We start from the raw sequence: 24,395 nt of genomic DNA, 5'->3' as shown, positions 1-24,395 counted from the left end.
TCATTTCATTTATTATTTATTTAAAATAACCTGGAAGATAGGCAGGTATATTTGGGAAGGCCATGTGACATGATTGAATCTTTTTGTATTGAAGGTGGAAGAAATATGTCTTTCACAGTCCTGCTTAAAATTATTTCTAAGTACAGGTGAAAGCTAGAGTCTAAAAAAAGAATTGCCTTTGTTAACTTTCATAGTCTCTTCAGTGAGGGAAAATGTTGACTTTATCTCTCCAGTTTATAGTTACCATTCTTCTGAGTTTTTTGACGTATGGAGGATATGGATTTTTTTGACATCATAACTAGGAATTTTGTATTCTTATAAAATATGTGAAATAAAGTATTCTATTTGGGGGTATTTTTAAACTTTCAAATGCCACATGTACCAAATCAAATGACTATTTATATTATGACTGGAAATTTTATAGACCTAATTCTGCTGTGGTGTTGTATTTCTAAAGATGATGGGGTTTCTTAAGTATTTGGTAAAAATCTAAACTGAACTACCTTTTAACCTTTAATGCAAGTGAAAATGTGGATGTTCAAACTTCTTGCCTGTCTTTGACTGCAATTATCTATAATTCTTCAGCTTATCATCTGTACTTTGTTCTTTATTTAAAAATATTTGACATATTTTTGTCTTTTAGACTAAAAAAGTTAAATGTACATGACTTTTTTTTTAAGACTAAACTTCAATGGCTCTGTGAGGAACTGAAAGATAGAGAAAACAGAGAGAAAAATCTGAGACACCAGTTGATGCTCTGCAGGCAGCAACTCAGGGATCTGACGGAAAACAAGGAATCTGAGCTCCAGTGTCTCTTTGAGCAGATAGAAAGGCAGGAGCAGCTTCTGGAAGAAATACACCAGGAGAAGAGAGGTAAGTTCAATGCTCTTACTCCTACTATATCTATATTCATGGAATCTTAGGATTGGAAAACGTCTATTGTTTCTTCCACTTTGTACTTTTACCAACTCTATCGCCTTTCCTTGTTTCTTGTTTTCCCATCTTTCTTCACTCTTGGGAAACTGTTGGGTTTGGGGGTTTTCCTTTGGCCAATGTGTTCCCTTTTGTGTGCATTTCTACCTATTTACTGGATATGCAGGTAATAATTTGGTCACACATTCCACTTCTCTATTGGTAAAGTGACCAAGCTTTACAGTATTTACCTGCAGTATTTATCTTTTTTTTTTTTTTTTTTTTTTTTTTTTTTTTTTTTGTGGGTCATGGGGCTTGAACTTGGCCTGGGTACTGTCCCTAAGCTCTTCAGCTCAAGGCGACTGCCCTACCCCTTGAGCCAGTCCTCACTTCCTGTTTTCTAGAGGTTAATTGGAGATAAGAGTCTCAGGTCCTTTTGTGCCTGGGCTGGTTTTGAATCTTGATCCTCAGATCTCAGCCTCCTGAGTAGCTAGGATTACAGGCATGAGCCACCCGTGCTCAGCTGCATTATTAAGACTTCCATGTTAAAGAATTATCTTTTCTGAAAAGATTTAGCCAGAGGGGATAGGATGGAGCTCAGTGGCAAAGCACTTGCCTAACAAGTGCAATGTCCTGGGTTCGATCCCCAGTACCAAAAAAACCCCCCAAAACCCAACAACAACAACAACAACAAAACCAGGAGTATCAGGAAAATAATCTGATAAATTTTAGAAAGATTTTAATACTTACTTTCCCTTTCCTAGACTATTTTAATCATAAGAGATTATAGATTGATGTTTTCTCTAGATATTTGTTAGTCAGTTTTTATCGTGTCGTATTTTGAATAGGTTCCTAATCATAGCCCTATAGAGATGATGTTAGATTTCAATTTCAGTTGCTCACCGTTATGCTCCTTGAGATCACCATTAGAGAAATGAAGGATTCTAGTATTTCTTAAGGGTTTGGTGATGCGCAATTTTTCTATAAAGTATCCTTGTGTGATTCTGTTTTACTATTGAAGTACATGAGACCGTGAGGCAAGTATCTTATTGTTTTAATATTGGACACACTGATTTACAAATGAAGGAAGACTAAAATTCGATGTTCTGTTCTTACTACTTAAAACGTATCAGTCTAATCTAACAACTTTAGTAAGGTTTGACAGTGAAAACAACCTCTCCTTTGTAGCCTTATTAGATCTGTTCCCTGAGGTTACATATAAAGAAAGTTTTTTTTTTTCAGAATACTGGGACAGAAGTGACTCTCTGTCTTTTGGCTACATATTTGCAATATTGAATATTTGTGACATTGTTCATGGTATTATTAACATTTTTGTAAAGGCCAATAAGAGAAAGAAAAACATGACTGCTCTGCCTTGTAAAATATTCTCTACACATACCAATTCATAGTACACTAATATATTTATCTATTAATGTTTGTTAAGCATTAAGGAGTTAGTTACATTGAAATGCCTGTTTCCAAACAAGCATTCATGCAATGGTGTTTTCAAAAACGAATTGTATAGGAGAAATGAAAGCAGTCTTTCATTTCAATCAATGAATAGATCCATCCATCAATCAGCCTTGCTTGGAGCCTTTCATAATCTGCTGTACTCAGGAACAAGACAATAGGAGGGTATGTGGTTTTTGTTGTCACAAATGGCTCTGTCCAGCTGAGTCCAACATGGATTAGTGGAGCCTTTGGCACAATGTGAGTGACAGGAATAAGTCAACAGTAGCATAAAGCTGTTAAAAGAGGAAAAGTATAACTATTAATTAAATAAATGGTTCCTTAACAGTTAGAAATGCAGCTCTGATTCAGTGGTATATTCATACTATTTTTATATCTATATATTTACTCTAATTTTCTACTTAAATATAGGAATTATTACTTTTTTTCTTCCTCTTAATGCAAATGGGAAATAATCTAATCTTACTGTAAAGAGGATATAAAGCTTTGGTAAATAGATCATGAATGCATCCATAAGATTTTAGAAAATCTTCCTGCTTCTTATGTTTAAATTCAACATTAATGCTATTTGCACATTTTCCTTAGAAATGTGTACATGGTATCCTTTGACTTTTTGCAATCTGGGGAGTAAAATATTTAAAATGTATTTTCTGGAAAATGGCTGCTTTTGGATTTGCTTTCTCTGCCTTAGTGTGGCTGTCTCTTCTCTGACTTGTTGAAATGAGCTGGATATAGCTTTTTACTCCTGACGCTCCTGTATGGAAAGCTCTTGTACATTTCCCCATTGATTTAAAAAAATACATTGTAAGTTAACCTTTATTCTACCTTAAACTAATATACCCTGATACTTCTTTATGCTTCCCCCCCTCCAGGTTGAATTATAATCTCATTTTTGGAAAATTCAGTATAAGATCCATACTAGACAAACCATAAATGTTGCCTGGCTTAGGGTGCTTGTCTCCATGTAAACTCACATCAGCTCCTTCACAATAGTGTTGTGTTTGTCTTCCAGTTTCCACGCCTTCCTGACCATGTTCAGGCCATTAAACATCTTACTGCTTTTGTTCCACCCAATTTTGAGTTCTGTTTTCATTTACAGTCTTTCTTCCCATTGGTTTTATTCCAGAAACACCTTAGAAACTCCTCCTTTTTTTATTAGTTTTCAAATACTTCACTCAGTTTTCAGTATCTCAGTACCAAGTTAATTAAGAAAAGCTAGCTACATAGTCATTAAAATATGTTTATGTTTTCTCTGATGTTTTTCTTTGAAATAGCCATTTTTTATGTTGTTACCTGCTACTCAGTTTTCATGGACATGAGAGTCATTCCTAATGTGAATAACCTGAAATAGGAAGAGCAAAATGTCTTGCAGTATAAAGTTTGAGAATAGTAAGAATGAGACAGAGTGCACCTCAAGTTAACACATTGCATACTGATAATAATGAAAACATGGGAGAAACTGGCAAGTGAAATGAGGTTCGGGCTTAGTACATTGTTAGCAAAACTGAGCTATATGCAGTTGTCCTAAAGAAACAAATCCATATTGAGCCATACTGAATTTTTTAAACTAATTTACTTTCTTGTTCTTAGAAAGGTATGTACAGAGGCATTACAATTATATGTCATTTTTTTTGTGTGTAGTGTCTTCTGTTCCCTTACTCTGAATACTTTTATGGGAGTAAAGTGAAGCAAATTTGTTAAGTATCTTGTTCAGAATGTGGTATTTCTACAGTAAATGAAAGTTAATGGTCTTCACTAGACACCCAAATGTGTAAGGTGCTTTTTTTCATATATTTTTTTATTGTAATTAATAGAAGGGTTACATGATATTTGCCAGATAGAAGGTGCATTAATTCACATATATTGATACCCTTTCACATGTCTTGGTCCCCATTTCCCTCCCCCCCACCTTCACCCCTCATCTTGTTTTCCCCCCTTCCCTATCCAATTTCAGATAACCAAATACAAATAGATGCGATATATAGATAACAAAGTAAGATACTGTAACAGTATGAGATAACCAAGGGACAGCAAAAGAGTTGAGAGATAACATAGTACATTAAGGACAACAATCTTTCTGTAAGGTGCTTTATAATAAATTTTTAGTAGGTATCCTTTTTGTTATTGTTAACACAAAGTAATAAAATGTTTTTCGAATGTAAATCTATTTCTTTTATATTTCTTTTCTCACAGACTTGAATTTCTCAAATAAAAGTTTTTTTTAATTTTTCTTTTCGGTTTTTGATTGTTTTGGGAATCTGTTACCAGAAGTTAGACTTGATGACAAAGGAATTAATTCAGTTAAAATTATTTCAAATTGGCTGTTGTACAATGTGTGCTTGTTATTAATTACTACTTGTGTGAAATTACTCGATGGCCAAGATAATTTTATTCAATGCCTTAAGTCCTTTAATCACCACAAATAGTGAGTGGGAAATGAATCGATAAATGTATAATTCTTCAAATATGCTCATGTAAAAGTAGACCTTGAGTCTAGTAGCCTAAATGAACAAAAGTGCTCGTAAGTAGAAGTCCTCTCGAATTGTGACCATATGTTCTTGGCATGAAGAGATATAAAAAGATGTAACCAAATCTTTGAAATTTACAGCATATACCATAGACTGTCATAGTGATCAATTCATAGAGTCTGCTTGCCTGCCACGTATGCTAGTCAGTTGTTAAGTGGAGATAACTGTTTCTGTGTTTTAATTGTTGTTTCTATAAGCTAATTTCGAGCCCTCTAGGTTCTGTTTTATAATGATGGATGACTGCTCCATTCTCTGTAAGTTGCTCTTTGGTAAAACTTCCCAGAACACTGTGTAAGATTTTAGCAATAGCTTCTAGTTAGCTCTTCATCTATTCTCAAGTGACCTGGCAATCGTGCCCTTCTCTGTGAAGTGGGCTTTGTATGGTCTCCCATTGCCTCAGCCAATTAAGACCTTAAAATTAGGCTTTGAGGAACCCTGCTCATGCTTCCAGGAGTATAATAGGGCTAGTTTTCATTGAAGGAGATGAGAAGTGTTTAAGTTTGGCCAATGAACAAAGCAAGGATAAGAACAAGTGCTAATAATCATAATTAGCCCTGAATATTTTAATGCAAAAAAGGGTATCAGTTTTTGGCCACTATTTCACCATTATGCTAGATTTCCCTCCATAATTTATGGTTGAAAGTTTTTTTTTTTTTTTTGCTTCTTATAGAGGCAATTAAACTAGGTAGTAAGACATTTTGAAAAGGGTACTATACCCTTACTTTTGAGGCAAATAACTTTGTTATGCTAGCTTTAGACATTGATTAAAACAGTGCTGTTGATTCAAGTTAGAATAAAATTCTACAATGTAAATTCTTCCAAGGGTATTTCTTTGATTTGAGCAGTAGATGCATAGATATGACAATGAGAGAATAGCACTTTTTAACAATGGATTTCATAAAGCTAGCTACTGTTACCATAGAGTCAGTACTCTAATTTTTATTTAGGTAGTTTGATGATTTTATGAATTTCTTCTGTATGTATTCTGTAATTTCACATTGACCAGATATTTTGCTCACTATCCCATTGTCAAATCCTTTGAAAAGTAGAATTATATCTCTGCTGTCTAGTGACAGAGGCTCTCCCGATTCTCTTCCTTTGCCTATTATCAATCATGGATCAAATAAAAGTAAGATTTCTGTCTCAGCAAAAAAAAAAAAATCCAAAGGGAATTTGTGGATATTTCCGGTGCTGAGGTTACCTCTAGGGCCTTGTCCATGCTAACCAAACACTCTACCACTGATCTCTGCTCTCAGTTCCATGGAAATGAAAGAAAGCCTTGTTTGCATACTTATAAACATACTGTTTTATAAACAAGTAAGTTGTTTCCTTCTTAGATTGAGAACAGCAAAACACATTGTTGTGGACATGCTGTGTAAGTGAAGATGATCTCTCTTTTTTGATCTCTGTGATTTTTATGCTCTGAATGTTAGATAGTTCTTTATAATTTTCTGTTGATTGTGTCCTTACAATGTTCTGGAATCTTTGTTAAGTTTCAGAAATCACCCCAGTGTTTAGGAACCAGGATTTGAAAACGTGGTACCTACATTGTAATATGCTATGACGATCAAACCCGCAGCATGCCATAGCCCTGAGTGTTTATAGAGTGATGTTATGATGATTTGAATGAGATGTCCTTTGTAGCTCCAGACTCACCACACATTGAATCACATTTGCTTCCCTTGGGCTTCACTTGTCACTCGTGCTCTGTGCTTTGAAAGAAGGAAAATTCCTTCTTGCATTACATTTCTTTTAGAGAACCACTAGATGCCTTTCTCATGCACCAAAAATATTTCATGTGTTTATTTCTGTTTCTGTGAATTTCTTTTTAAATTAAAATTTTTACTAACACTGAGATTTTACATCATATTTCAGATGTCATGTTGTACAAACAAGCATTCAAGAAAAAAAAATCTCTATATCCAATCACTGGCACATAAATTTAAGAACATAATTAAGCTGAATTTTCACATGTCACAGATACATATTGATCTACACAATATATCAATATATGTCTATGGAATATATATCCTATATATATGTCTTATATGTCTATATAGATACATTTATATCTCCAACTTGAATTTCTTAAAACTATAAACCACGGCAGAGCAGTGACCTTGTCTTAAAGATATACCATGATCTAGCAATGTGTGACCAATAAGCATTAGTTTATTTATTCATCAGACAAAATGTGATAGCACTTTAATATTTACCTAGTTATTTAAACTTAATGTTTCTCTCAGTTGCTAAGGAAATTTTGAATCATTTTACCATAGATATATTTGGAATATCTTTTATTTTTGTTTATTTTTTTGGTATTATTTGGTAGTTGAACTGTAACTCATTCTTGGTAGGCAAGTGCTCTACCACTCGTGCACTTAGCCAGCCTGAACATCACTCATTTGTACAACTATTTGTTCATCTATTTATATCCTGTCTGCTTATGTAACATATTTCTATGATAGATTTTAGAAATTAGTATAATTTTGTACAAAAGCAAAGTCAGAGTCCAACAAATTAAGCACTACAAAAATGGTTACTTGCAAGAGGGAAGGTGGGGCCAAAATGAGAGGAGTAGATGAGTGAAGGGATAAATGGGAGAATGCAGTCAAGAACTCATGGCATATAACAGAAAATTAAGAGAAATTAGGGAAGGGGTGGGTCCAAGGGGGTGAGAATGGTTAAGGTAGTGATACCGATTAAGATACATTGTATTCATAAAATGCTTCATTAAATGGCACATTCCTTGTACAATTATATAAAGATAATAAGAATTAAAGATGTGCAGAATTATAGAATAGGGCTGTCCAAATAAATGCAACATGTATATAAGAGCTCTAAATAGTTATAAATTCCCTTAGAGTCATATTAAAAAGCTATAAATGGTAAAGTTAATTTTAGTAGTATATTTTCTTAATCCAAGATACTCTAAATATAACTATTTTAACATGTAATCTACATGAAACTTCACTCTGAATTTTTTCATTCCTTCTTATTGAACATTCACACTATAGATTAACTCCTGGGCACATCTCATTTTCCATCAACTGTATTTCAAGTACAATGTCCATATGTTACTAATGAGTAATTTATTTAACAGCACTATTGTAGGGGAGCTTCTGTATTATCCATAAGTTAGATTTTTTTTTTTTACCAGTTGTGAGGCTTGAACTTAGGGCCTGGGCACTGTCCTTGGACTTTCTCAAGGCTAGCACTCTATCACGAGCCACAGCACCACTTCAAGCTTTTTCTGTGTATGTGATACTGAAGAATCATACCCAAGGTTTCGTGCATGCTAGGCAAGCACTCTGCCACTAGGCAACGCTCCCAGCCCCCATCTATTAATCACAAAATTATCATCTGTGGTAAGATTTTCAGGGATGATGAGAACTTATTAGGATATCAAGAAAATCTAAAGTGAGGGGTGGGAGAAGGAAAGGGGACAAAAACATGGGAAGGGGTAACAGTGAAAAATAATATACCCACTACCTGATGAATGTAGCTATAACCTCTTTTTACACCCTGACAATAAAATTAAAAAAAGCGAGACAATGTACAGTGAAGCTCACACATGCAAATATCAATTCTATTTAGGAAAAGACATTTTATATCTCAAAACAATTCAGGACATGTTACAACAAGAATTTTTAGCTTTCATATACTTAAAATTGATTAGAAATGATTGTATTTTATGAATTTTGTATTTTTCTAATTTTTATACATTAAAAATAATGAATATGTAGGTACATGGGTAGTAGCTAAGGAGAAGTTTTTTTTTGATTTTTCATTTTTTTAATACTTTATTTTTTAAAAATATTTTTTATTGTAATTAATAAAAGGGTTACATGATATTTGCCAGATAGAAGGTGCATTAATTCACATACATTGATACCCTTTCACATGTCTTGGTCCCCATTACCCTCTCCCCCACCCCCCCATCTTGGTTTTTCCCCCTTCCCTATCCAATTTCAAATAACCAAATAAAAGTATATCCAATATATCAGATAACGAAGTGAGATAATGTAACAATATGATGTAACCAAGGGACAGCAAAAGAGATGAGAGGTAACAGTACATTAAGGACAACAATCATTCATTATATGGCTTTTGTTTCAATATACTGGAGGTCCTTTCAATTAGCTTCATACTGTACGGCCTTATGTATCAAGGTTTTGCTCTATTGCAAATCTCTGCTAGTAGAGCCCAAGGTTTTTACTGATTATGACAAATGAGGGAAACCATTGAGCCTAAGTTCCTTTGAGTCTGGCTTACTTCACTTAATATGATTTTTTCTAAGTCTTTCCATTTCCTAACAAATGGGTCGATGTCATTTTTTCTGACAGCAGCATAGAATTCCATTGTGTACAAATACCACATCTTGTTGATCCACTCATCAACTGAGGGACATCTAGGTTGGTTCCATATCTATGCTATGGTGAATAATGCTGCAATGAATATTATTGTGCTAGTGGATTTAATATGCCCTAGTTTCTGGATGGTTGGGTAAATGCTAAGTAGTGGAATTGCTGGGTTATAGGGGAGCTCTATGTTTAGCCTTTTGAGGCACTGCCATACTGCTTCCCATAGTGGTTGAACAAGTTTGCACTCCCACCAACAGTGTAGTAGTGATCCCTCCTGGCCACATCCCCTCCAGCATCTGTTGTTATTAGTTTTCCTGATCCTGGCCATTCTAAATGGAGTGAGGTGGAATCTTCTCGTTGTTTTGATTTGCATTTCTTTTATGACCAGAGATGTTGAGCATTTCTTCATGTGTCTACAGGCCATTTTTGTTTTTCTTCAGAGAAGATTCTCTTTAAGTGTTTGGCCCATTTTTAATGGGATGGTTGTTACTTTGGAGATTAGTTTTGGAGTGATTTAATTTTTTGAGCTGTTGATATATTTTAGATATGAGGCCTTTGTCTGTTGTATGGTTGTTGAAGATCTTCTCCCACTCTGTAGGCTTCCTAATTAATTTACTAGCTATGTCCTTTGTCATACAGAAGCTCTGCAGTTTAATGCAGTTCCACTTATCCAGCCTTTCTCTTTTGTTGTGATTCTTGGTCCTTATTAAGAAAGTTTCTACCTGTGCCAAGGAGGCCTAGTGTATCTCTTATTCCTTCTTGTAAAGTTTTCAGTGTGTCAGCTTTTACCTCCAGGTCTTTGATCCATTTGGAGTTAATTCTAGTGCAGGGTGACAAAGAAGGATCCAACTTTAGTTTTCTGCAGGTGCTTAACCAGTTCTGCCAGCACCACTTGTTGAAGAGGCTATCTTTCTTCCATTCTATCTTTTTGGCTCCCTTGTCAAAGATTAGGTGGCCATAGGTCTGTGGTTTAATATCTGGGTCCTCAGTTCTATTCCATTGGTCTTCAGGCCTGTTCTTGCGCCAGTACCAAGCTGTTTTGATAATTATAGCTCTGTAATAGAGTCTAAAGTTTGGTATTGAAATTCCTCCTGGGCTGTTCTTTCTGCTAAGAAGTGTTTTTGCTATACGGGGTCTTTTATTATTCCATATGAAATTTTGGATTGCCTCTTCTATTTCTTTAAAGAATGACATTGGGATATTGATGGGTATTGGGTTGAATTTGTAGATAGCCCTTGGCAAGATTGTCATTTTCACGATGTTGATTCTTCCAATCCAGGAGCATGGGAGGTTTTTCCATTTCCTTAGTTCTGCTTTAATTTCCTTTTTCAGAGTTTTAAAGTTTTCACCAAAAAGGTCCTTTACATTCGTAGTTAAGCTAAATTATACACTATGATCAAACAAGATTCATCACAGGGAGGCAAAGCTGGTTCAACATGCAAATTCAACACATCAACAGCAGCAAGGACAAAAATCACATGATTGTCTCAATTGATGCAGAAAAGGCATTTGACAAGATCCAACACCCATTTATGTTAAAAGCTCTGGAGAAACTAGGAATCCATGGAACATTCTTCAATATAATAAAGGGTGTATATGACAAACCCACAGCTAGTATTATACTTAATGGCGAAAAGCTAAAGCCATTCACTCTAAAATCAGGCACGAGGCAAGGATGCCCACTCTCTCCACTCCTCTTTAACATAGTATTAGAATTCCTAGCCAGAGCAATAAGGCAAGAAGCAAGCATAAAGGGGATCCAAGTAGGGAAAGAGGAAGTAAAACTATCCCTCTTTGCAGATGACATGATTCCGTATTTAAAGAATCCTATAGACTCTACTCCCAAGCTCCTTGAGCTGATTCAAAACTTTGGAAGGGTAGCAGGCTATAAAATTAACCCTCAAAAATCAACTGCCTTCCTCTAAGCCAATAGTGAGAGGAATGAGGCAACAATCAGGAAAGCAACTCCTTTGGCAATAGCCTCAAAGAAAACAAAGTACCTAGGAATTTGCTTAACTAAGGAGAATATGAATAAACTAGAATGAAGGCCTTTTACTTCACTCACACCTAGATTGTGTTTGTGTATCTTACAATAAATTGAGCATTGGCTAGCTATCACATTCAGTCACTGAAAGACCATTTTAAGCTAGATTCGTTAAGTTTGGAAATGGTTGCTGTCTTTTTTCTGCTACTAGATATTTTGTGTTTAGAATTCTCACTATAAACTCTTCAAAATCTAAAATATCCATATGTGAAATATATATAATACACTGCATATGTTTATATAATACACGATGGTTGCATACTTGTAGACTGTGTGATTTTATTGTTAAAGTGATTGTGCTTCTGTACCATATAATTTTAGGGGTTCATGTTTGAAAGTAGCTGTTTAAATTTCTTGACTCAGCTGTTTTTTTCTTTTTTGAGTATGCAGAAGCTAATGTTATGCAAGTGTTGAAAGGACCAAATTTTCTTCTGTCAGCATTTAGAAACAAACAATATGCAAACTTTGTTAAAAGAGGAAAAACAGTTATTTAAGTGCTTACCAATGTGAAATTGTCTATATTAAGGTTAATGAATTGATATTAGTGCAGTAATACCAGTAAAATCATTGTTGCTGAATTGTGAGATCTTTGTAGTCTGAGTTAACCTGCAACTGCATGGCGAAGTAACAGCCTTACCATTTTGGTTCGGTAAGTTGCATAAAAACGTTCCACCAGTGACAGAGCCCCATGAAGATGAGTATGAAATAGTACATTAATTACATTGATGTCTGTTTGACCTCACATTCTCATTCTTCCCATGGCACTGGGGAAATCTAGGGTAGAAGCACAGTCCTTGAGTTTCTTCTGCTTTCTTTTATATTAGTATAAATGTATCTAATTTTTTACTTTAAAATTAAATATCATATTTTAAAATATTTGAGTTTTGACTTTCCTAATATATATCAAAATTTTTTTTTTTTTGCCAGTCCTGGGTTTGAGCACTGTCCTTGGACTTTCTCAAGGCTAGCACTCTACCACTTGAGCCTTAGCACCACTTCCAGCTTTTTGCTATGTATGTGGGGTACCGAGGAATCGAACCCGGGTGTTTGTGCATGCTAGGCAAGCACTCTACCACTAGGCCAAACTCCCGGCCCCATATATATCAAACTTTTTTTGGGACACATTCTGCCACATATTACCACTTGTTCCCATTTGATGCTTATGGCAAATATTACTAAGCTTAGCTTCTCTGGTTCCATCACAACTTTTTAATGTCCTGAATTCATTGCAGTGCATTTTCCTTATTTTTGCAGATGGCTGTTTATGTGTAGATTCATATAGGACCAAAGCACACTTTGGTAATCTATTTACATGATGACATTTCAACAATAGCAGCCCTACTAGTACTTTTCTATTTTTCCTTTCTCATCTCAGAATGGTGGGATTTCTATTCCAAAAGAAAGAAAATAGCCTTGAGCATTGATGTATTTGTATATGTGTGTGTGTGTGTGTGTGTGTGTGTGTGTGTTCTTGAATTTGTGGTTCTATGTAGATTCATGAAGAAATTTAAATTCCCTATGGTATGTATGCCTTCCAAAGAATCCACGAGCTTGTATATGGAAGGAGTATTTTATAATTGGACATATTTAGTAATTTGTTCACTTGTCCTATATGCAGTATATTTTTACAACTAGCTTTCCCCCCAGAATATTAAAATTGGATCCCATATACATAAATAATATTAGGGAATTAGATTCTTTAATTTTTTTTTAGATTCTCTAACTTTTTACTAGTCAGCAGAGTGAGAGATGAACACTAGGTGCTGAAAAAATTAAAATAGGAAATGTCAGTATTGAATGGCCAGGCTCCAGTTGCTTTTGCAGAGTTTCTAATAACTAAGATTCTTCCCTGCAGCCAAGTCTTGATTTTTTGAGCAAATAGGTTAGGTATGGGATGATCATAAATGGAATTGACAGAAAATTAAAAATAAGATGCCTGTCTAGCTGGGCATGGTAGCTCATGCCTGCAATCCTAGCCACTCAGGAGGCTGAGATCTGAGGACTGTGGTTCAAAGCAGCCCAGGTACTAAAGTCCATGAGATTCTTTTCTTTTCTTTTCTTTTTTTTTTTGCCAGTCCTGGGCTTGAGCTCAGGGCCTGAGCACTGTCCTTGGACTTTCTCAAGGCTAGAGCTCTACCACTTGAGCCTCAGCACCACTTCCGACTTTTTTTTTTTCTGTATGTGGTACCGAGGAGTGGTACCGAGGAATAGAACCCGGGTCTTCATGCATGCTAGGCAAGCACTTTAACCACTAGGGCAAACTCCCGGCCCAGTCCATGAGATTCTTATCTCCAATTAACTACTAGAAACCTGAAGTGACACTGTGGCTTAAGGGAGCTGAAAAGTTCAGGGAAAGAGCCCAGGCCTCAGAGCTCAAGCCCCACAACACACACACACACACACACACACACACACACACACACACACACACACACACACACACACACACTGTGTGTGCCTGTCATTGTTTGCAGTGGGGTTTGAACTTGAGCCTAGGCGCTATTCATGAGCTCCTCAGCTCAAGGCTACTGCTCTACCAGTTGAGCCACAGCACCACTGCACCACTTATGGCTTTTTCTGTGCATGTGGTACCAAGGAATTGAACCTAGAGCTTTGTGCATGCTAAGCAAGCTCTCTACCATTAGGCCAAACTCCCAGCCCTGGTAGCAACTTTTTTTGTACAATACTTATAAGTGGTGCTAGATGTCAACATCATCTTATTTTATTTATTTTTGCCAGTCCTGAAGCGTGAACTCAGGGTCTGGGCACTGTACCTGAGCTTCTTTTGCTTAAGGCTGGTGTTCTACTACTTGCGCCACAGCTCCACTTCTGGCATTTTCTGTGTATGTGGTGCTGAGGAATCAAATCCAGGTCTTTGTGCATGCTAGGCAGGCACTCTATCACCAGGCCATGCTCCTGGCCCCATCATCTTATTTTAAAAACAGCTTGTACTATATATCCATACACAGCAATAAACCAACTATGTGCAGTACAAATGAGATACTCCCCCCTAGTGGAAGTTATAGTCCATTTGTTAATGTATTTACTTTACTGTATGTTCAGTGTATTATTGTAGACATTTATATAATGCTGGGTACTAAGACATTGGAGGATTAAATAGGACAATTGGAGTCAAAGTAGAACTTTGCTGGGTTATGTGGTAGGCAAGGAAAAGTCTTACTTTTAGGAGTCATGATGTTCTGAAAATGTCATGATGGATTATGAAATAAGACGAGTCTTATGAGAGAAGATCACGGACTAGAGGGATCCCATTTGTGCCCTTGAAAGTGCTAAGCCAACCGCTCTGGGCTTAATAGGGTCATTAGAAAAAGGTGAAATTATTGAGAAGACTCAATATGGAGCTCTTTATAAAACATATACTACCCTTTCTTATAATTATCCATCCCAACCTCTTTCTTGTGATGGTAGATCTTACTATTAGGTTTCGTATATTGGAATTTATTTGCCATCTTTTATCATCATTAATTATTATTAGTGTATTTATGTTTTCCTAGTCCTAGGGCTTGAACTCAGAGCCTGGTTGCTGCCCTTGAGCCTCTTTGTGCTCTAGGCTAGCGTTCTACCATTCGAGGCACAGTGTGACTTCTAGCTTTCTCTGAGTAGTTTATTAAAGATAAAAGAGTCTTGTGGACTGTGCTCCCCAGGCTGACTTCACACTGTGATCTTCACATCTCATCCTCCTGAGTAGCTAGGAGTACAGGCATGAGAAACCAGCACTTGGAATGTTATATAAGAACTCATTCTAATTCAACTTACTTAACTTATGATATTAGCCATCAGTTCCCTATGATGCCTTTGGTGTAGTCATTTAAATTAGATTAGAAAGAGAAAATAAATTTCACTTAGAATAAGATTGAAACAGCACACTGACATGGCTTTAGTTAAATAAGTAAATACTAGATTTGCAGAATAATTTCACTTCATTTCAAAAACAAAGATACTATATATACATATATACATATATATGTACATATTTATATATATACATATATACATCTTTTATATATTCCATGTACATTATACTAGCCTCTGGCTGATTTTAGTTTGAAGCAGAGTGTGTTAATGTTATTCACGTACATTGGTGCAGTAACAGATGGGTGTGTGTGTGTAACATATGCCAATATGTGCATGCAGACATGCAATAATCTCATAAGTCAGTCACTAGACCATACTCTTAAGTGTGGGGCATTCTTTCTTCATTAAGAAAATAAAGGGCAAGTAATAAATAATGTACAGTATTTAAAAGGTCTCAGTAAATTCATTGACTTTATATTGCTTCAGCATTTCACTCAATCTATAGAAATAATGAAGAAACCTTAGTAAGAGAAGCAAACAACCTGTTTCTTATGCCAAAGGAGATGTTCTATTTTTAGCTGTAGTACTTTGTTTTTCTGAAGTAGATGGATCTTCATTAGTTTTGTTGGCTTATAGTTTTCTCCAGTGCCCAGAGCATACAAGTTAATGATTTTAGCCTATATTTTTGTTTTAGCTTGAAAGAAAGTGGACAATTTAGATATCAGCTGGTTTGTTTCCAAAATCATACTATGGTTTTGAAATTGTTCTTGGTAAACGTTTTGTTAGAGTTTGTATATTGTCAGTCCTTGTTATTTTAAATCACTTGATTATTTTTTTTGTTCAAGTAAATCTCAATCAAATAGTATGTTTATGTTGCAGAATTCCTGACTTCTTTAGACTATTTGGAAAAGTTGATGTATAAGTAAAGCTGTGAGGGGTCTTTTTTAAAAGCACTGCTTTAAATGATAAGCGATTTACTTTATTTTTTCTTCTGTTATATAGTACTTAGCATTTTAAAATACAATGAATTTAGTTTTTATAATACTTGAAATGTTAAATAATTAGGCTCTTTGTTATTCACAAATTATACTTATTATTATTATCATTATTATTATTAGTCTTGTCTTTTTTGGTACTTGGGGATCAAATCCACAGCATTGCACTTGCTAGGTAAACACTTTGCCACTGAACTACAGCCCAGCCCTATAGCTATTATTATTTTTTGTACTATAGATTTTGATAAGTGTTAGAGATTTCTGTATGAATCCTATTGAAATCAAAGTAGACAGGAATGTATTTTATTTCTTTTCTGCTTGTTGAATCAGAGCTTCTTAAACTTCTCTATATTCAATATGATATACTGCTACCAGTGTAATTTCCCATGAGAAAACAAAATCAATAAAATGTGTTATAGTAAATGAAATGATCAATTAAGGCAGATGTGATTAATGCAAAAACTTTCATCCTAAGTATAAAACCTTTTGGTAATGAGAATCATTTCTAGCAATGAAAGTACGATTTAATCATTTTAAAATTAGCTACACTTGTCAGCAGTAGATTTTATTTTGTGCAACAAGTTATAGGTACTAGTATCTGTTTCTGTCTACAAAAGGCCCAAGATTCAAAAATAATCATTAGTCTAGAGTAATTTTTGTTCAGGTTAGCTATGTTTCTATAGTAGAACTTCTCTTTCTTCCTTTTTTGTGCATAGGGCTATATAGGATGAAGCTAAGTGAAATGAACTCCAGGATATGAAAACAAGATATTTATTTTTGTGGTTGTTTTTAATGTACTATGTGAAGTTATTTCTTTATTCTTTTTATCCCCTTATGATTTATCCCCTGTTGTTACTGTATATGACCTGGTACCTTGTGTATTTTATATACATTTATTTTTTCATTTGAATTAGGAAAGGGGAGGGAAAAAAAGGTGATGAAACAAATGACAAAGGGTGAACCAATCTAACAATATTCACAAAACAACATGTTGGAAATGAACTTTAAAACTTGAGAGGGGGTGAGTGGAGAAAAAGTGGGAGAAAAACATGTGAAGGGATAACAATGTTTAAGAAGTAATGTCTTCATTACTTTATGAATGTAACTGTAACCCTACTATGTATCACCCTGACAGTAAAATAAAATTTAAAAAATTCTATTGTAAACATGATGTACAGTGGGTTACAGTTATGTAAGTCCCCTGCTCAGTACATTACTTTTGAATAATGTCACCTCTTCCTTGTTTTCTCCAAGTTCCCCCCACTCTCCCATACTCCCTCCCCTACAAGTTGTATAGTATACCAAGTATCGCTATCTGAAATAGTCCACCTAGTCCCACCATTTCTGTGCTCCCCTTGCCCTTTCCAAATCAGATAAACTTACGTATAAAACAAGGTATAGAAATTAAAAAAATGACAAAAGAGGGAAAATTATGTACAAAAAGGTACAGAAATAAAAAAAATCAGTGACTAAGGGGGGGAAAGAAGAAAAAATCCCACACACAAAAAAAGAAACCTCTTATTTCCATTTCTTGAAGTTCATTTTGGAAAGCTTCATTTTTTTTTTTTTTTTCCCAGTCCTGGGCTTAAGCTCAGGGCCTGATCACTGTCCTTGGATTTTTCTCAAGGCTAGAGTTCTACCACTTGAGCCTCAGCACCACTTCTGGCTTTTTCTATCTATGTGTTACCAAGAAATTGAACCTGGGTCTTCATGCGTGCTAGGTAAGCACTCTAACACTAGGCCAAACTCCTGGCCCAGGAAATCTTCATTTTATGTGATCATATGCACATACGTGTTGAACCCTTGTGAACATCTCCTAAGAACATCTTCCTTTGGTCTCATTTTGTGAATCTTTAGATTCCTGTTTAATTTATCACGTTCAATTGTAATTCTTTGTCTTTTACTAGCCATTGTATTTACTTGTAGATAGATACATTCCAATGAATACAAATGAGGGAAACCATGAAGTCTTGTGTTTCTGTGCATCTGGGTTACTTTACTTAATGTGCTTTGTCCACATCTTTCCATTTTCTTATGAATGGGGCAATGCCATTCTTTTTGATGGAAGCACAGAATTCTGTTCCACATTTTCTTGATCCATTTGTCCACTGAGGGGCATCTGGTCTGATTCCATATCTTGGCTGTGATAACCAATGCTGCAATGAACATTGGTGTGCTGGTAGCTTAAGTGTGACCTGGTGTGCACAAGAGTGGGAGTGCTGGGTCATAGGGAAGCTCTATGGTTAGTCTTTTGAGGGCTGCTTCCCAAAGTGGTTGAACAAGTATATATTACCACCAACATGGAGTAGTTCTTTTTTGAAGTTCTCTTGTTGAAAATATCTGTGTCTTAGCTGGGTGCCAGTGGCTCAGGCCTGTAATCCTGGCTTCTCAAGAGGCTGAGATCAAAGGATCAAGGTGCAGAGCCACTTTGGTCAGGAAAATCCGTGAGACTCTTATCTCCAATAAACTAGTCAGAAAAGCTGGAAGAGGTTCTGTGGCTCAGGTAGTAGAGCGCTAGCCTACCACTTACAACTTTGGCTGTGTCTCAGGGATTGTAAGTTGTGTTTTAATTTTCATTTGTTTTTAAGATTTGTTTCTTTCCCTCCTTATTTGTTCAGTCACCACTGATTATTCCAAAATGAATTATCTAGTCTCTATGTCTTAGAATATTTTCTGTCATTTCTCTTCATTGATTTTATTTTAGTTCACTGTGGTCCAATAAAATACAGAATTTTTTTTTGTCTTGACAGTCTTGGTCACACAAATTTACACATGTGAAAAAAATGATAAAATCATTTAATTAAGACACATACACATACACAGGTGCAAGTAAAACCTGGTGAAGTGTGAAAAGCCCCATACATTGTGTTAGGGTCAGTTTTGGTGCTGTGATATTCAGTGATGGTTATGCAAAATGGTATCATTTTGGGAAACTGGCAAAAGACATAAGCAATCCAGTATTCCAATTGTAATTATCTCAAAACAAATTAATATTTGTTTTAATGTTTGATTTTAATATTTTAATTGGTGGTAATATATAAAAGGAAATCAGGGACCAAAACTTGGTTAAGTAATAATGCTTTTATTTTTGAATTTTATGGGTTTTAGCTTGCAGACTTATAAAATTTTAAATTGGTATGTGATTTGAAAGAATTCTTTTTTAAAATTTAATTTTATTGTCGGAGTGATGTACAGAGGGGTTATATTACATATGTCAGGCAGTGGATACATTTCTTGTCAAATGTAAGACATTGGAGAGTTCAGCAATTGTTCCTGTAACTGTTTCTCAAAACCATAAATTCTTCTGAAAGTCTTAAAGAACTGATGGCTACTTATCGGAAATGAATATTTAGAAAATTTGTTCTCAAGCTGTAGAACTTTTATATAAAATTAATTTACACTTAAAAATCAGAGAATTCTAGGCTGGAAATGGTTTTCACTTTTTTTGTGCTTAATTATTTACTATTGCAAATGAAGGAATATATTACTTTCCAAGATTTTGCTCTTAGCCCAGCAGTGATAAATATTGACCTCAATTTGTGTGCTTTTACTATTTTAAGAACCTCTTTACTTCATTTGGTTCTGTTCTTTGCAGTAAAAAATAAATTGCCTTTTATAGCATAACATATATTTTTAGGTGGTTTCACTTAAATGTTTTTTTTAAACCCTGCTAATCATTTGGTACTCTATTTAAAATTTTGCTTTACATAGTTGTACCTCTTTTAGAATTCCTTCTGTTGAATCATTTTATTGCAGCAGACTCCTAATATAGTTGAATGCAGAAAGTTAAGTTGGTATTTATTGCAATGTATCCATGCTAGTCTTGGAATGCAGAAGCTGTGGGGGAAAAGGAGCCATGTCTTTGAAGTCACATGGCCTAGGTTTACATCCTTGTTCTGCATTGTGACATTGGGAAACCTTTCCAAATGCTTTGTGCTTTCATTGCGCTCAAATGCTGTTTACCTGGAAAAGTTGTAGGATCAAGTGCTCTGATACATGTAAATATTACCTGCTCTTTTTATACTAACTTCTTGATTCTGGTTTGACTCTTATTCAGAATGAAATAGTAAATTGAATTAACAGGAAAATGAGGAATGGTGAACATTAGAATACTGTCAGAGCTGTATACTTAAGGAATCAGTAAGTCCTCATTAAGTACATGCAGTGTAAATGGTGAATGGATTTTAAAAAAGTGATTTCCTTAATTTTTTTATATAACCTAACTTTCCTTTTGAATCCTGAGCCATTGGTTATGTATTCCTTATTTAGTACTGAGTATAACTCTTATTTTTGGAACTAGAAACCTAGCTGACTTAAATGCACAAAAATCTCTGCAGTTGTGTCGCTACATTTTATTGATTGGAACGAGACAATTAAAAATAACTAAGTAAATGCTGGCATTTATAAAAAAATTATAAGTTCTCTGAGGAGAAAGAGGAAAAGCAGTAGGAACCTGAGGAATGGTCAAGTATTGTGTACTTTTTAATATGGTCAGAACAGTCCCTCAGATCCCGTCCCTGGTGTACAGGGAGAAGATTGCTTATACATCTTGTTTTTTGCTTTCTTTTTGTTGGTCATGGGGCTTGAACTCTGGGCCTGGGCGGTGTCCCTGAGCTCTTCAGCTCAAGGCTACCACCCTACCCCTAAGTCACGGAGCCACTTCCTGCTTGTACATCTTGGAGGCAAAGAGAAGCCTTGGGTCCTTGGCTTTTCGGCCCTTTAGTGAAGTAATTATCCATGTTGATGATTTGTTTATGGCTGAAGTCTGCAGCTGATGTAACTTGGATTTTGCTGCCTTCTTTGTTATATGTGGTGTTTGCCAATTTGACCTTACTTCCCTCATATGGGATGAGTCTCCCCACAGTGTGTTACATAGGTATCACTGTATATAAATGTTTACTTTTCTGAGACAATCGCTCACCATCAACTTTGTTGTTCTAGCTACAAAGATAATAGTGGAAGTTACTTCTTAGTTCCATTAATATTCTTAGAAATTAAGCTTAAAATCTGTAATTTGTAATTGGTAGAACACTGAGTTTTCAAGGTCAAAATTCATACATGTCATTTCTCTGTTGTAAATCTCTGTTTTTGCTTTTACCAAATTGGAATTGTGAAAGGTGCTTTTAAATTTCAAAGGGCTGTCAGCTTTGATATGTGAGGATAATTTTGAAGATATAAATTCCTCTCTCACCTGTCTCACTCTACTCTTCTCCCCCCAAAGAAAAAGTCAAGAAGGAGAAAACAGATTACTGTATATAGACCATACCATAAGGAGATCAGTGATTTGTGAAGAGTCAACCATAAAGCAACATCCCTGTCATCAATCAGTCCTTCTCCATGGCTCATTAAAATAAAGCATCCAATTTCCCCAGGTGGCCATAAGAGCAGTGAATTTCAGTTGGAATTGTTCACATATCCCCACACTTTATTCATATTAGCAGATTGCCTGCTTAGTTCTGTTCATTCTCCATAGCTTATTCTTGGTGTAAAAAGGGGAGTTTAATTACTTAAAAGAATATAAAAGTCCATGAGTCTTAATTTAGCATTAGAGAGAACTGTATACTATGACATGGGTTTTAGAATGACTAAACCTGAGATTTAATATTCTTCCCGGCATATCTGTCTTGGGATAGTTTTATTATTACTTCCCAATAGGGAAGTTGGTTAGTGAATACTGCATTTGTTAAGACTTTTCTAACATCATTAGTACCTTACCTACAATTCAACTTTATATACAGACAAATGATCTTCACTTCCTTTCTTTAACTCTAAAATCCTCAGTTAAATGGACTACCTTTTGTAAGCATTTGCTTTAATTTTTCTATTTGAAATCTTTAGCTATCTAGGTTTTAATTTACGATCTGATAAAATGGTAAATGGATTTCATTTGTAATGAGTCTAATAGTATACCTGTGCTTCTTTCTGCCATGTGTTTGCATAATTTTTATTTCTTTTATTTTGGTGTAATAGTTTTAATATTTCCATTGCCACCTTTTGATATTTTAAAAGTTATACTTTCTTTTCATTTTATATTTGAAAAGTAATCTTAAACAAGTAGTTGTGTTTTTTTTTTAAGGACTCAGTAATTAATGCCATTTCCCCCCATTTTAAGCTATCTCTTTTTAAAAAATTTTTATTTTTTGCCAGTTGTGGGGCTTGAACTCAAGGCCTGAGCATTGTCCTTGGACTTTTCTCAAGTCTAGAGCTCTACCCTTGAGCCACAGCACCACTTTCAGCTTTTTTTCTATGTATGTGGTGCTGAGGAATTGAACCTGGGTCTTCGTGCATGCTAGGCAAGCATTCTACCACTAGACCAAACACTTGGCCCCTATCTCTTTTTTAAAAGTGTTATTATTATTAAATAGTTCTACAAAGGGGTTACAGTTCCACAAATCAGGCTATGAACATAATATACCTCTTAATTCTTATACTCCATGCCTTCCTCATTTCCTTTTTCTCTGTACTGTTTCTTTAGTCATCCTTTTTACTTCCTTTTAATGGGAATGTGTGATCTGTGAATTCTCTTCATATCCAAATGCCTTGGACATTTTACCTTTGTATTACAGCTTATAATGGTGAAATTGTGCTTTCTGCCTTCCTTACATGTTGACTAAGGACAGCGAGCTACTTGTATCTCTTCTTGTGGGAATGGACTAGAGAAGCCCCACCAGTCTTTACTTGCTCCTTCTCCTCAGGAGTACCTGTCATTTCCCTCATTTGCATATATCTTCCTGTCAGTGTAAATCCTAGTGAGGAGGCACAGAATGGACTATGAGTCACTAGTACAGTCTCTACTGAATACTAGGTTGCTTACTTGTTTTCTTTTAATTCTTTTGAATATGCTACAGTTAATTCTAGGAAGACAATCTGCCAAAGAAAGCTATGCCATCAGACTAGTTAGTTGTCCTTTATTATTACTAGCCATAATGTTTATTGTAGACTTTAACAAGTCACTGTTTTAGCTGTGTTTCATGGTTTTTATTTTGATAACCTTGTCGGTTAATTTCTTTCTTAGTTGTATTTCATCAAGCTTGGGAGCTTAGAACTCTGAAGATTTTCAGCCATTATTTCATTAATGTTTCTTTTATTTTTCCTCTTCTGGAAATCCTAATATTCAATTATTGGATCTTCTCAATCTGTCCTCCATCTGACATAATTGCACTTTCTTGTTATTTTTGACAGTCTCTTCATATCTCTTTGCTGTATTCTGAATGAATTTCTTAGTACTTAAGTTCTAATTCTCTAATTTTCTTTGTCTAGCACACAATTTATCTCATTTAATTTTATTTGAATAATCATGTCTTTCAATTTCTAGTAAAGTATGCATATTTAACACAATTCTTCATATATACTCTTATTTTATTTCTGTATCACTTTGTTCACAATTTCTTAATATTTCTAAAAGGAATTTTTCTTCCCTCAAAGAATTGTATAAATTTACAAGCACTGGAGGAAGAGTATTTAGGTTTAAATTCTGGCTTGTCACAAAGACACTATGGTAATTTAAGATACCATTTAACTCCACTGGGCCTCAATTTCCTTAACAGTAAAATCCTAACAATGTAAATACCTACCATATAGATTTTTTTTCTACCTCATAGATTTTTTATGTGTATTATGTATGCAAGCCATAATTGAATTATTTCTTATACAGTACTTAGAAAATGGCTTAGCACAAAATAAATTTCCTATTACTTGCTATGTAGCCAGTCAGTAAGTTTTAATTAACAGTGGCACCTTCATCATTATTATAATATTAATCATAATCCTTATTTGATTTCTGCAAAAAAATCATTTCTATTGATTTTATAGGCTAGCCTTTGGTATTAGCTTTATTATTGCAAGTGTTTTCAACATTTTCATCATAATTATTTTGATTGGGTTGATATTACAGTTTTCTCTTTTTATTCCTTTGAAAAATATCATTTCTATTGATTTTATAGGCTAGCCTTTTGGTATTAGATTTATTATTGTGTTTCAACATTTGCATCTAAAATTTTTTTTTTTTTGCCAGTCCTGGGCTTGAACTCAGGGCCTGAGCACTGTCCTTGGACTTTCTCAAGGCTAGAGCTCTACCACTTGAGCCTCAGCACCACTTCCGGCTTTTTTCTATGTATGTGGTACCAAGGAATCGAACCTGGGTCTTCATGCATGCTAGGCAAGCACTTTAACCACTAGGCCAAACTCCCAGCCCCATCTAAAATTTTTTTTTCTTTTTTATTGTAATTAGCAAAAGGGTTACATGATATTTGCCAGATAGAAGGTG

General features: G+C 35.0%; 1 protein-coding gene across 12 annotated transcripts in view; it reads left to right on the top strand.

Annotated features, from left to right (window-relative positions):
• Cep128 (centrosomal protein 128) overlaps nt 1–24,395 on the top strand; it is a 340,438-nt gene that overhangs the window by 129,775 nt on the left and 186,268 nt on the right. For 11 of the 12 annotated variants that reach the window (XR_016537579.1, XR_016537580.1, XR_016537581.1 and 8 more), the window contains exon 19: nt 681–873. Coding sequence is in view for 9 of the 12 variants with exons in the window: in XM_090344647.1 (XP_090200773.1) it covers nt 681–873 (193 nt within the window). In the remaining 3 variants the exon portion in view is untranslated. Of the gene's footprint in view, nt 1–680; nt 874–3,656; nt 3,839–24,395 lie in introns of those variants that run through there. The other variant, XM_090344652.1, reaches the window with a different exon arrangement.

The sequence above is a fragment of the Megascapheus bottae genome, chromosome 14 (assembly GCF_031878675.1).
Source record: "Megascapheus bottae isolate mThoBot1 chromosome 14, mThoBot2.hap1, whole genome shotgun sequence".
NCBI lineage: Eukaryota > Metazoa > Chordata > Mammalia > Rodentia > Geomyidae > Megascapheus > Megascapheus bottae.
The sequence above is the reverse complement of the archived record's forward strand: the minus strand, read 5'-3'. Positions and strand labels throughout refer to the sequence as shown.